The sequence below is a fragment of the Tachysurus vachellii genome, chromosome 8, assembly GCF_030014155.1.
Source record: "Tachysurus vachellii isolate PV-2020 chromosome 8, HZAU_Pvac_v1, whole genome shotgun sequence".
Classification (NCBI taxonomy): domain Eukaryota; kingdom Metazoa; phylum Chordata; class Actinopteri; order Siluriformes; family Bagridae; genus Tachysurus; species Tachysurus vachellii.
In genome coordinates this window covers 21958399-21972910 of record NC_083467.1, presented here as the reverse complement: position 1 = coordinate 21972910, position 14512 = coordinate 21958399, and the positions used below count along the sequence as shown (strand labels likewise).

At 37.6% G+C, this 14512-nt stretch overlaps 1 protein-coding gene across 2 annotated transcripts; it reads left to right on the top strand.

Annotated features, from left to right (window-relative positions):
* The first annotated feature begins 439 nt into the window (after positions 1-439).
* Positions 440-7206, top strand: nr4a2a (nuclear receptor subfamily 4, group A, member 2a). Of its 2 annotated transcripts, none has more exons than XM_060877379.1 (7): positions 440-600; positions 1651-2579; positions 2865-2994; positions 3311-3474; positions 3971-4173; positions 4880-5058; positions 5883-7206. In XM_060877379.1, the coding sequence occupies exons 2-7, from the start codon at positions 1653-1655 to the stop codon at positions 6137-6139; spliced, it is 1860 nt and encodes a 619-aa protein (XP_060733362.1). In that variant the 5' UTR covers positions 440-600; positions 1651-1652; the 3' UTR covers positions 6140-7206. The 2 variants fall into 2 exon arrangements, with proteins under 2 accessions (XP_060733362.1, XP_060733363.1); XM_060877380.1 differs by lacking the exon at positions 440-600 and adding an exon at positions 1216-1311.
* The last annotated feature ends 7306 nt before the right edge of the window (positions 7207-14512 follow it).

The window sequence follows — 14512 nt, the reverse complement described above, 5'->3', positions numbered from 1 at the left end:
TAGAAAAAACGGAATATTAAACAGCTAAGTAGCAAAAAACTGTATGTATGTATGTATGTATGCATGTATGTATGTATGTATGTATGTATGTTATACGTATTTATCCCTCCATCCATCTATCCATCCTTCACTCACTCACTCACTCACTCACTCACACTCACTCAAATGAAGTTGTCTCATAGGCAAAGGCCTATTGCAAGCATCAAAGCGACTTAATGAATTGGGGGTCGTGAAATGCATTATAAAAACCACGTAGCAAACTCAGTCTCCGGTGGGTATTTCCTATCTGTCACCCTTTCGCAAAACTTGATTGGTGGTTGTCATTGGCGACGCGGGCGATGACGTTTCTAATTCCAGAGCACGTGGGTGGCGATGAGCGGCGCTCCCATAAACAAAGACACATTGGCGCGGCGCGCTAGTCTGGAGCGGAGCACCGCGGACGCCTCGCTTTTCTCCACCGTCTAACCGGCTTTACTTTTAGCTCGTACTGGACATTTTCACACACATATATACACGCATATATCTACATTTGTTTTGTTTTTCACAAGAACAGCCTGCGACTGTATGGATAAGATACAACTTTTCTGATGGTGATTTAAGGTATGTCATCGCTGCTTTTTGCATGCTTTTTTCTCCCCGTCTTTTCTTTAGGCTGCAGAGTTGATCGAGCGAAATGTTGGATGCGCTTTTCTGAAATTTGTGGATAGTAGGTCGTTTTGAATGTAGGTCGTCAAAGCAAGATGAGATAAGGATGCATGCGCGTCATTGCGCGCAGACAAGAATGAGAGACACTTTCTCTAGTTTTGATGGTTTACTCTGAACTTGCAACAAACATGTCTCAACTTTACCAAATGTCCCAGTGCTGATTGTCTCATCCAATTGCGTGAATTAGTGTGCAGATTTAGAGTCTCGCAATATCGCGTGCATCAATTATTTAAAGTACAAGTGGAGACATGCATTGTGAATGCCCATGCATTGTGAGTGTCTTATTAATACTGGGAATTCTTCTCTGCGCGCACAATACAAAACTTCACTTCTTTATCAGACCTAGTGTAGAACCCGTTGTTAAGGCTGCAGTGTAGTTTTGAAGTCGTGGAGTGCAGTTAGCTCAATGCTGTCAGCGCTGATTTGTGACAGATGTAACTCTCCACTCAAGTATATCGGCATTGCTGATCTGACTCAAAAGTTGTGTTTTACATCAGGGAGGTGATTCCAGCAACCGAACAGCTTTTCTTGAACCCTGCTTTGTTATCTGAAGTTGACAGCATCGTGCGTTTTGAGTGGCGACCAGGAAGAGTCCCACGGCTGAAGGTACTGGAATATAAAAAGAAAACGTTTTTGCTAAAGACATGATCAAATTGCAAAGTTGTTTGAAAGGGCATTGTGTGGAATTAGATTTATGTAATCAGTTGTACCATATACTGTTTCTGATTACAGCATTATACTAATACACATTTAGCTAAAATATAAAGTTAAATCAGGGCTTAGTGTTTGTGTATTCTAGCGGCAAACTGTGAAAATTCATTTAATGCCGGACACTTTGTTGTGTAATAACAATAATAATAATAATAAATAATAATCTCTTCATATTTGTTAAAAAGTTGACAATTTATTTTATATATATTTCTCCTTTATTCACTTATTTTGCAGCCATGCCCTGCGTCCAGGCTCAGTACGGCTCGTCGCCGCAGGGCGCGAGTCCCGCCTCGCAGAGCTACAGCTACCACACCAGCGGCGAGTACAGCTGCGACTTCCTAACACCCGAGTTCGTAAAGTTCAGCATGGATCTGACCAATACCGAGATTACGGCCGCTACCACGTCTCTACCAAGCTTTAGTACGTTTGTGGACAGCTACAACCCCGGCTACGACGTCAAACCTCCGCCGTGTCTGTATCAGGTGCCTCCTGCGCACACCTCCGAACAGCCCTCTATTAAAGTAGAGGATGTGCCCATGCACGGGTACCACCACCACCACCACCATCACCACCCACACCCACATCAGCAGCAGCCACAGGGTCACTTGGGCCCGCAGGAGGATGTGATGGCACACTCTGGCTCGGTTTATTTCAAGCCGTCTGCTTCACCACACGCGCCTGGCGGCGGACCTAACTTTCACGTGCAGCCGAGCCACGTGTGGGAGGACGCGAGCTCACTGCACGCCTTCCACCAGAACTACGTGGCGGCCGCCTCTCACTCCATGGAGCAGCGCAAGAACCCTGTGTCGCGCCTTTCGCTCTTCTCCTTTAAGCAGTCGCCCCCGGGGACGCCCGTGTCCAGCTGCCAGATGCGCTTCGACGGCCCGCTTCATGTGGCTATGAGTCATGAGGGCCCAGGTGCGCACCGGGCCCTGGACGGCCAAAGTTTTGCGGTGCCCGCCGCTGTGCGGAAACAGGCGGGAGTCGCATTCCCGCATTCTCTACAACTCGGCCACGGACACCAGCTCCTCGACGCGCAGATGCCTTCGCCACCATCCAGAGGCTCTCCGTCAAACGAGGGGATGTGCGCTGTGTGCGGGGATAATGCAGCATGTCAGCATTACGGTGTGCGCACATGCGAGGGGTGCAAAGGCTTCTTCAAGGTGAGCCCAGTTAAGTGGTCTTAATGAATACCGGCCTAGTCATCACTTTCGGTATCTTTGTTGTTGCTGTGTAACTACATCCATGGCACCTGTTACCTTTTTTGTCGATTTATTTACTTTCATTAGGGGACTTGATTCAACGCTGTATATGTTCTTGTAACTTTGCTGTGCATGTGATAAATCCCTGCTAAATCCCTTCACAGCGCTTTTCAAACGAGGAATTTGTGCACACGTTTTAATAACAAAATACAATTCTCCTTTCTCTTTTTTTTTTGCTCACTCCAGCGCACAGTGCAGAAAAATGCGAAATATGTGTGTCTGGCGAACAAAAACTGTCCTGTTGATAAGCGCCGGAGAAACAGGTGTCAGTACTGTCGCTTCCAAAAGTGCCTAGTGGTCGGGATGGTTAAAGAAGGTAAATAATTATAAATAGAAAAACTGATCATTATATTCGTGCATGGATTTTGTTTAGTGTCCTAATGCATGTCCATAATTGATTTCTTGAGATTCTGAACTTTATTGTTTGGATAATTAAGCTTATGTTTATTATGTTTTGTTCAGAAACTATAATGATCTTCAGTTGTGTTTGTGTCAAATGATTAAAAAATGAGACATATTAGGACTAAATAAAACTTAAAATGAAATATATTTATTTTAAAAAAAAAAAGCCCGAATTGTTTATTGATTTACAAACGTTGCAATATATATATATTTTTTTTCTTTTTTCCCAGTTGTTCGGACTGCCAGTCTGAAGGGCCGGAGAGGACGTTTACCTTCCAAACCCAAAAGTCCACCGGATGCGGCACCTCCATCACCCCCAGTCAGCCTCCTCAGTGCGCTGGTCAGAGCTCATGTGGACTCAAACCCCAACATGTCCAACCTGGACTACTCGAGGGTGAATCTCACTTTATTGTCTGATTGATTGTGTAACACAATCACTTTCAGCAATGGATTCGTGCAGTGTTCATTTGTGCCCAAGATTTTTCTGGGTGTTAATTCAATATTGCAAAAGTTAATCAAACACCATGCTTTGTTTAAACACTGTGCTGCTTTGTGATTTCGTGTGAAATGAAAAAGAGGTATTCAGCTAAGGTTCAGATGAAAAAAATAATCGTATGCGTCTTAATTTTTTTTAATTATTTAACCAATATCAGGAGTTAAACGTCAGGCATTATGAATTTTATGAAAACATTTCAAGGAGACTGCATATTTACTCATTAATATAGGCTCAATAAAACAGGTCCAGACACGAATTAAATTACCCGAATAGGAAAAAGGGCATGGTCATTGCTCTTCCGCGTAAAGGACTCCAGCGATTTCACAGCTGATATATTTTAGAAGAGATGCTCATTAAGCCGCCACATTGTTTGAAATTGAAATTGCCTTTGCAGTTCCACGCGGGTCCTGATTACCAGCTGACCGGAGACGACACGCAACACGTGCAGCAGTTTTACGACCTGCTCACGGGATCGATGGAGATCATCCGCGGCTGGGCCGAGAAGATCCCGGGCTTCACCGAGCTGCTCAAACAGGACCAGGATCTGCTTTTCGAGTCTGCTTTTCTCGAGCTCTTCGTTCTGCGCCTCGCCTACAGGTACAACAACAACAACAACAACAACAACAACAACAACAACAATAATAATAATAATAATAATAATAATAATAATAATAATTATTTGACATTTTAATACATTTACAATATAATACACGCCACTGGATTTTTCTAACACAGGAAAGTGACAAATAAATAAATAAATAAATAAATAAATAAATAAATAAATAAATAAATAAATAAAGTTAGCCCAAAATAGCAAGGTTATTGTCACTCTCAGAACCATGTACACTCTCATAACTTCTATAACATCAATTTGTATCATTAACGCGGAATTGTGGACATATTTTACCTAAAATTAAATAAATAAACAAACAAACAAACAAACAAATAAATAAATAAATAAATACAAAAATATATAAAAAATGCTACTTCTTCTACTACTTTTACTTCTATTACTACTACTACTACTACTACTACTACTACTACTACTACTACTAATAATAATAATAATAATAATAATAATAATAATAATAATAATAATAATTCATCATTTAAAAAACAGAAAACACTAAGGTACACAAGGCGCACAGATGAGAAAAACTCCCCATAACAGTTTAGTACTATAAAGTACACTCAATATGAAGGGACATTTATTACACTAATTTCAGGCAGCTTGTGTTCAGTGTGCTGCTCGTGCTTTAATATAGATGGGAAACTCAAATCAATGTGGTCATTATTCTATAAGGTCCAACCCAATGGAGGGGAAGCTGATCTTCTGTAACGGCGTTGTGATGCACCGGCTTCAGTGTGTACGTGGTTTCGGCGAGTGGATCGACGCTATCGTAGAGTTCTCCTCCAGCTTACAGAGCATGAACGTGGACATCTCGGCCTTCTCGTGCATCGCCGCGCTCGCCATGGTCACAGGTGCGGTTTCCAAAACCTTTACGACTTTACTTCAGAACTTTTGTCGCTTTTTTAACTTTAATTGATTCTTTTACTTGTTTGTTTATAAGCTTAACACAGGGGCGCAAAGGAAACTGTGGTTTGGAAACAATAATGGATTTGTTTTAAATTTCGAGAGGATCTTCGATATATATTCACATCAGCCTTTAATTTATACTTTCAAAAACATGACCCTGGTTTCATCCAGAATGCTGTACCGGAGTTTGCCTGAAAACGTGCATGGTGAAGGAAAGGCATAATAAATTGACCCTAGGTGTGTGTGTGTGTGTGTGTGTGTGTGTGTGTGTGTGCGTGTGTGTGAGCGAGCGAGCGAGAGAGCGAGCGGGAGAGAGAGAGAGAGAGAGAGAGAGAGAGATAGCATGTGTTCATGGTGCTCTGCGTTGGACTAGTACCCCTCACTTTTGATGATAAATGGATGTACGACCCAAGCAGCATATCACTTTTGGACTTCATAAAACTAATAATAATAATGTACAGAAAATACAGGGAAGAAAATATTAACCACTAACAGCTCCCGGAACCTGACTTTAAACCTTGATAACTTTATTATTATTATTATTATTATTATTATTATTATTATTATTATTATTATTATTATTATTAGTAGTAGTAGTAGTAGTAGTATGACTTTAATCACATTGCCCATGCAAATGACAAGCTTTAATTTATGAAATCCTCTACATCCAACACATAACCTTTAAGATACAGTTGTGCATACAATGTGGGCTCCATGTGCGCTATTTGTTTCTCAACCGCTAATCTGTTTCCAATGCATGCATTCACAGAGAGACATGGGCTGAAGGAGCCGAAGAAAGTGGAGGAGCTCCAAAACAAGATAGTGAACTGTTTGAAGGACCAGGTGGCGTTTAACGGCGCTGCACTGAACTGCCCGAACTACTTGTCCAAGCTCCTTGGGAAGCTGCCGGAGCTGCGCACTCTGTGCACACAGGGCCTACAGCGCATATTCTACCTGAAACTGGAAGACCTGGTGCCTCCTCCCGCAATAATCGACAAACTGTTTCTTGACACGCTACCCTTTTAAACAACAACAAAGGAAGAAAGAGACATTTTTTTTCTCAAGAAGACCTCAACGAACTTCCACAGACTCCTTTTAAGAGTCAGAAAGCTACTGAAGTTTTTATTATTATTATTATTATTATTATTATTATTATTATTATTATTATTATTATTATTTTAATTTTACGAATTAAGGACATTGGCAGTCCATGTTGGGATTCATGAGGAACGAACACATTCACACGCACGCACGCACGCCCGCACACACACACACACACACACACACACACACACACACACACACACACACACACACACACACACACACACACACACAGAGTTATGCGAGAGTTATGCATTTTCATTTGAACCCTCTTTGCAATTTTATGCTATTATATTAAACGACCCATAAACAAACAGAAAGGGGGCTCGGTTCTGAAGTTACTCTTGGACTGATGGTGACAAAATAAATCTCCAAAACATTACTCTGTTTATTGACTCCAAAACAGTTTTAAATCATTGGGAAACACACATTAAATGTACTATAATAGTATTATACTGCACACAGGTTCGATTTATGTCGTCAAAGTGTATAAAGATGACACGTTTCTTTCTTTCTTTCTTTCTTTCTTTCTTTCTTTCTTTCTTTCTTTCTTTCTTTCTTTCTTTAATATCTTGTGCCTGTGTATTTCTGTCAGGATCAGAGAGGAGGCCACGCATGTTGTAGAGGACTATAGGCACTTGCTATCGAGGTGATGCTGTCTATATAAAACATGATTATTAATATTATTCCGGACACTATGTAGTCTGCTAGATTTTATATATAAGAGAGAGAGAGAGAGAGAGAGAGAGAGAGAGAGAGAGAGAGAGAGAGAGAGAGAGAGAGAAAATCCGTAGTGGACATCTTTTATGTATAGAACATGTGAGGAGGAGAAAAACAATATTTAATCTGTATATAGGTAAAGAAAAAAAATCAGAAAGGACCCATAGTGTTTGTAAGACTGTCAGCCATTCCTTGTTTGTATGTGTTGTATGTATTGTTGCTGTTTAATATAAATGTTTCTATATTTATGATTTTTGTTGCAAAGATTTTAGAAGCATGGTGTAGTTTGGATGATTTCAGAAACATTCACATTGTCCTTGTTTTTATTTTTATTTTAATTTTTATTATTAGTATTATTATTATTTTATTTATTTTATTTTATTTTAAATGTCAGATACGATTAAGATTTCGTTTCCCATCGGAAAAGTTACGTCATATGTATATGTACATATATACATATCTCTATATATATATATATATATATATTCATATAGGTGTGTGCAGAGCATCACTGCCCTTTTTTATTGTGTAATTTCAATCCCAATCCGAATAAAACTCAACGCGGAAAGGAATATTTACTGTTTACAAATAAAACTTTTAAACATTTAATTTCTTTCTTCAGGCACAATTTTTCTCAACCGCTCAAACAACAATAAACAGCGATTTTTTTCAGATTAAATAGAGTTAATTTTATTATGTTTTCATATTAATAGTTTAACGATTCAATTAACCTTAAACAAATCAGATCATGGGACAGTTATATAAACAAATGCGATACGAATAGCCGAAGCTGATATTTAATAAAATTAAATTATTTTCTGACATTTAGATGTCATTCGTTTTAAAGTCGACTATTAAAAAAAACCAAAAACAAACAGACAAAAAAACAGCAATTAGTCATTTACGCAAAACTCCTATTACAAGAATAACGTTGTTTATCATTATTGAGAGAATTGTATGTGATTGTCAAAATCCGTCTTATATGTACGACATAATAATTTAATTAAAAGTTTTAAAACTTTGTAACGTTATTTAAATTTCCCGCTATGCTTCTAAATAAAAATAATCATTTCAATCATTCTGATTATTTTTTTCATAGTGAAATCAGCCATCAAATTAAACTCGGCAGTGTGGATTATAAAACTTTTGTCATTTAAAATATCAATAAAATGAATATGAAAGGACTGAGTTCAAATCTCAGCTCAGATCTCAAAACAAAAGTTCAGTGAGTTTTATTGCAACTTAGACAAACGCATTTAAAATAATTTAGCTAATGCATTTTTAATAAAAATATGAAAAATCAATTAATTAAATCAAATATCCTTCATTCTTTTTTTCCTCCAATGCATTTTACAGCCCTGGGGAAAATTCAGAATACACAAAAAGATGAAGTTTCTCTGCAAGTCCATCGTTAGTGACATTTAACCACTATAAATCTCTTGAATAAATGTATCTAAAATATAGAGCCTAGAGAGATTTGAGATTTCTCCCCAGTTTAAAATCTAAACTGAGAACATACACTACATGCGAAATAAAAAAATAAAAGAAAAAGCTGCAGATATGAATCTTTAGTGATGACTGATGTCATGCAGTGCAAATTGCCAAGAAATAATCAACACAACCCATGAGCTTCATATCTCCCAAAACATTTACATTGTGGCTGTTCAATTAAATCAGGAGCTCAGCTAAAGTTTTCTCCTCCAGTTTTTTCTCCATTGTGCATTGTGCATTTAATTTAATCATGCACTATTTCTTTAAACAACTTTTTCAAAATTGTTGATTCCGGTGCATAGAAAATGCCTGAATAGATCCATATAATCTTTTTTGTTGTTATTAAATTCGCAAAGATGCCTGTTTTATATCCAGGAAGCAAAATCTAATTCAGCTTTAATTTAAAATACACCAAATTTATAAATACAGATCTGCATTTCAGTTTATTAAAACATCACTGGAATATGTTTTATTGAAATGAAATGTATATGTTTTTATATTATAACATTATAAGGAGATAAAGCTTTTGCTTGAAATTTTTACCAGTTATTGTTGCTTACATAGAGATTTCCCATCTCTGCATGATTAATTAATTAAACTCACTGGCACAACAGTCGGTTAAATACTTGGATGTTCTGCTTTCACATTTCGGATTATTTTCTATATCTAATTCATCAAAGTATGCTTCGTCGTCTTGTACTATTATACACATAATAATCTCTGGCAATATCTGGCATTAAAAAACAGTGGCTGAAAAACTAAAAAGAAAAACTCCAGAATAAAATTGTGCTTTAAAAAACTCACCGAACTGATGAAATGAGAAGTAAGTGTTATATTATTAAAATTAATAAAAAAAAAAAATCAGCTAAGGTTCAGATGAAAAAAGAAAATAAAATAAAATAAATTAAAGATTTAGTCCCTCTAAAAAGCACTGAGATGCGGGTTAACAGTGTGCATTCAAATGTGTCGGTGTTATTTCAACAACTGGTTATATTTTTCATGCATTAATATTATTAAGGGGAAAATGTTCGAACCTTCAGTTAATCAGGTGGCGCACTTTGTCGCAGCCGCACAGTTCCACAATGAGCTCGAGCTTCACCTGGTGGCTTTCCTACATGCCTGTAGCTGGATTGGTGTCTCTAAACTGCCCCTAGGTGTGAATGAGTGTGTGTGTGTGTGTGCATTGTGCCATGTCATGCGCATGGTGCAACATCCAGGGTGTATTCTCGGCTCGCGCACAGTTTTCCTTGACCGCCAATATGACAGTGTTTATTGAATATAAGTGAATGTATTAACTCAGTCATTCCTCGTTGCCAGGTTGGATGTGAATGAGGCGAAATAATTTCGAGAAAACAATTATGACTCTCTGGAAGCACGGACGGCATTTCTATATCACACACACACACACACACACACACACACACACACACACACACACACACACACACACACACACACACACACACACACACACACACTTTAAATTAATTTAATGATCAATGTGCATTAATTCGGTTTACATCTGATTATACTTATTAATTAACAGTCAATTGTCATTTAACATGCAGGTACAGTTGTCTAAGTGCTATGTCGCCCCCTGATTTTATCAGTGTATACATTCACTCTTAGATAAAATGTTCAAAGCTGTACTTTTCCCTATAGTGTACTATTCTCACTATGGTGACACCCTTATCCATTGAATACATAATATTTATCATTCACCAGGAAGTGTGAATTTAGGCATAACTCTAAGCAACATAATTAAAAGAACATAATTAAAACACACAAAAGGTATAATTTAAAAAGGTGTGTGCCTGAGTAGAGTCTCAACAATAACAAACCGTACCCTTATTGAGCGAGCATTAATACAGTGGTTCCTTACGGGACATATATGTATAAGGTAAATAAACCAGCCGCTTAGTTGGTAAGTATGAATCATTTGGGATCCAGCACAACATCAATTCCTTTCCCTCTTTCTATGTATCTATTTTTTTCTCTCTCAGCAATGTCATGGGCTTCTCTTCACATGATGTTCTCACAAAGCAGAGACCTGTCTGAATAATTAGATCATTGGCACAAAAAAGAGAAAAGAGACTAATTCCAAGTCAAATTAAGATTGTGCTCAAAAGCGCTTTGCTGACATTTAGCAGATCTGTGTGTGAGAAGGGGGAGAGATGCTTTCACTCTGTGTTGACTGAAGTAATCGGTTTGGTTGGAGAAAGCCTAATCTGCGCACAATGGGGGTGAAAAAAAAGAGGACATGTAGACTTGTGAGAATTACACATGTTAAGGGATTTTCAGTCAAGCTTTTAAAAGTTTAAAATAAGGAGACGTAGCCTTTTTACACTGCCTTCATCCACACTGACAGATTATGGAGCGAAATGAGGAAATATCATGTGCTCTCATGCTCCCTTTACTTGCCTGCTTCTGCAGATAAAGAGAAAGATGACACCGGAGACACAGAAATAACACATGCTCAGCCCTGCATGCGGCACTAAAGCAGATCCCACAGCCGCTCTTTCTTAAGTGCACAGACAGGTAGCCAGAGAGCTGCGAAATTATAATGCAGCAGGCCACTTTAAGAGCCAGAAGAGAGCCCGAGAGGCCTAGTTTTAGTACTAAGAGGTCTAAAGCACTGTCATTAAATGGTACAGCAATACTTTGTAGAATGTAGTGTGCCCTGAGTGTGTAAGGGTCACCAGATGGGTCACACCAGAGTGACGTCCAGCACTTGCTAAAGTGGCCCGATTCAGCAAAAAATGTGCAATGAAATCAGAAGGAAGGGTTCAGTTCGGCACATCCCTGCACTGTTTTTGTGACGAAGGAGCAAAGAATTCAAAGCAACACTTCCACTTTTTCTTACATAACAGATTCATAAGAGGTTCTGCTGTTTATTTTCTTGTAATAAAAAATATAAGTACAATTGGCACAAGTGTTCAATATTATTAGCTGTTCAGAGTAATTAACCTACACATACCAAAATGTCATTTAAAAGACATGTAAATAAATCAATAACATTTTATTGTGCATAAATTGGCATAAAAAATGTATAAGTTTATTAATATTGGAAAACCTGAGGAATTTGTGACTTTCATTATGCAACCTATTATCTAATCTTAATCAATATATCTCCAGTTTACGGTTGTAAATGTTTAGCTGATTTTATCTTTATCACTTTATACAATCAACTCATCGCTTTTGCTTTCCTTTTTTCACATGGTACATTTTATGGTTGCTATTTGTTTACTATAATAATCTTCATCCACATGGAGAGTCTATTGATACACTTTATGATATATAATACTATATGCTTTTAAAATCAAATATCAGGTTGCTTTCTAATGGTTTAAACATAGTATAAACATTTTACTGTCCAAATTTAATATGACTAAAAGTAAATGTCTAAAAAGTCCATCTTTCTTTCTTTCTTTCTTTCTTTCTTTCTTTCTTTCTTTCTTTCTTTCTTTCTTTCTTTCTTTCTTTTACTTTTAAAGAAAGACAGTCTGATATCCTATGATATTAGGTGTAGGAAAGTGAGTGCTTGCTAGGTAATGCTACTTGCCAGAGGTTAATCTCTAGCATAGAGCAAATAATGTTTTAATGTTGTAGTTACGAATGAATAAATCCATAAACCATATAAAACTTACTGCTCATCAGATCCTAATGACACTCAGGTGCACTTGGATGGTAAAACCATTAAGACTATACTGTAGATAATAAAAAAAAAAGACTCAAGGACAAGGCTAGAATTATGGTTAAAACAAATTGCTAACAGCACTTACAGTAATTAGATTAATATACACTTAATTAATGCTTTTGGCTTTAGATTAGTTTATGTTAGATTAGACCTAGATGTCTTCAAATGAATTTTATTAGCAACACTGGTATACCTGCTCATTCATGCAATTATCTAATCAGTTAATCAAGTGGCAGCTGCACAATGCACAAACACATACATTTACTGGTCAGTTAATGTTCACTTCAAACAGCAGCATGGAGGAAACCAATGTGATCAGATTGACTTTGCCCCTGGCATAGTTGTTGGTACCATACAGACTCGCTTGAATATTTCAGAAACTGCTGATCTCCTGTGATTTTAATACACAATTCTTATGAAAAACTAATAAATATCCCTTTCTGTGGGTGGAAACTCCTTGATGATGAAGAAAGTCAGTCAAAAATTAAACCTTCAGGTGGATAAACTACAACATGAGAAGACAATATCAGAATTCATTCCTGTCATCAAGGAACAGGACTCCAGTGTGAAGTTGTATTAACAGATAAGTGAACTTTTAATGTTGCTATGATTTATTTCTTGCTAATGTCCCTTATAACACACAGAAGCTTCTAAACATTTTAATATTCTTAACATTTGAAGGTATTCTTGTACTTTCACTGCTCGTACTTTGTTGGAGGGGTTGAGACAGTATATCAGAAATACAATTTAAAAGAATTGTGAATAATAATTCTATTATCTCATTACTAGTCTTCTAGAAACAATAGCTATTAAGGAGAATTAGAAAAAAAAATGAATTTAAGAACAGTAAATAATGCTGTTAACTACTATATAACATCAACATAGCTGTATTCAAAACCTATATGCAACTATAGTCTATGAATTAATAGTAATAGATAGTAAAAGATCTGTAGTCTGAAGTGTTACAAAATTGACTGAAGACTTTAAGTGTAGATCTTTTCAAAAACAAGATGATTTCCGAAGTCACCAGCAAACAGAATTTAATGCATTTCTTTGTTGTAAGGAAAGTATGAGACAAACACCTCTTCCCCGAACACACACACACACACACACACACACACACACACACACACACACACACACTAGTCTTCTCTCGCTTTATTCGACTCTATCCTTCATAGCACTAAACAGGCGATCAATCCGGCAGCCATGTATGGAGAATGAACAGGAGCGACAGGCTGTGAATGATGCCGCTGCATGTGGAAATCAAAACTCTGTGTCCTGCTCTGATGGCCATTAGCAGGAGGGACAGCTCCAGAGCGCGAGGCTGATCATTTCACCATCTCCCCTGGAAAAAAATTGACTAAGCCAAAGGAATCAGTCAGTGACACTCATAAATATTTACTCCATAATGACAGCAACGCCAGCCCTAGCTCATCCTGTTGCTTACCATTGATTCCTGATGGATGTTGTCACATTATCATTTTAGGAATGGTCAGCAACAACGCAACGTGCAATTCATTAACACACACACACAAACACACACACACACACACACACAGACTGTGAGCTGAAAAAACAGGGAGGTCCCAATGGACAGAGGTACTTATGAGTAAGATAATTATAGATTTTGTTCCAAAGCATGGACTCCACTAGACCCCTGAAGATGTACTGTGGGATCTGCCACTAAGATTTAATTTGATTTGTATAGCACTTTTGACAATGGACATTGTCTCAAAGCAGCTTATAGGAACATAAGAAACATAATACAAAAAAAAATTATATTATACGAAGATTAATATGATACAAAAATTCAAGATTAATATTAGACGTATATTTAAATGTGTTGTATTTATCCCAATGAACAAGTCTGAGGTGACTGAGGTGACTGTGGTGAGGAAACACTCCTTTAGATGGAAGAGGAAGAGACCTTGAGAGGAACCTCAAAATTGAACCTCATCCTCATTTGGGTGACACTGGAGGGTGTGATTATAAATATACAGTCCGACAATTGTGTATTGATGAGGAGGTTGTTGTCCTCAAAGACCACATGCACTTAGCATCTCCTCTTAGAATGTCCGAATACTTCATGAAGCAGAATCCAACCAGAGCTGGAACATCTCTAGATGCCTTAGGATCCTCACAGGGTTGGGCTAGATGTTATCAACTGATCCTTTAAGTCCTGTAAGTTGTCAGGTGAGGCCTCCATGGATTGGACTTGGTTTTGTAGTACATCCCACAAATGCTCTATTAGATTGATATGTGGAGATTTTGGAGGACAAGTTCCTCAAACTTTTGCAGTTTTGTCAAGGATCTTTCCTGATATACTGGCATTGTTTACAGAGTCATTCATCTTTAGTAAGATCTTTATCCTGATCTGGGTCACT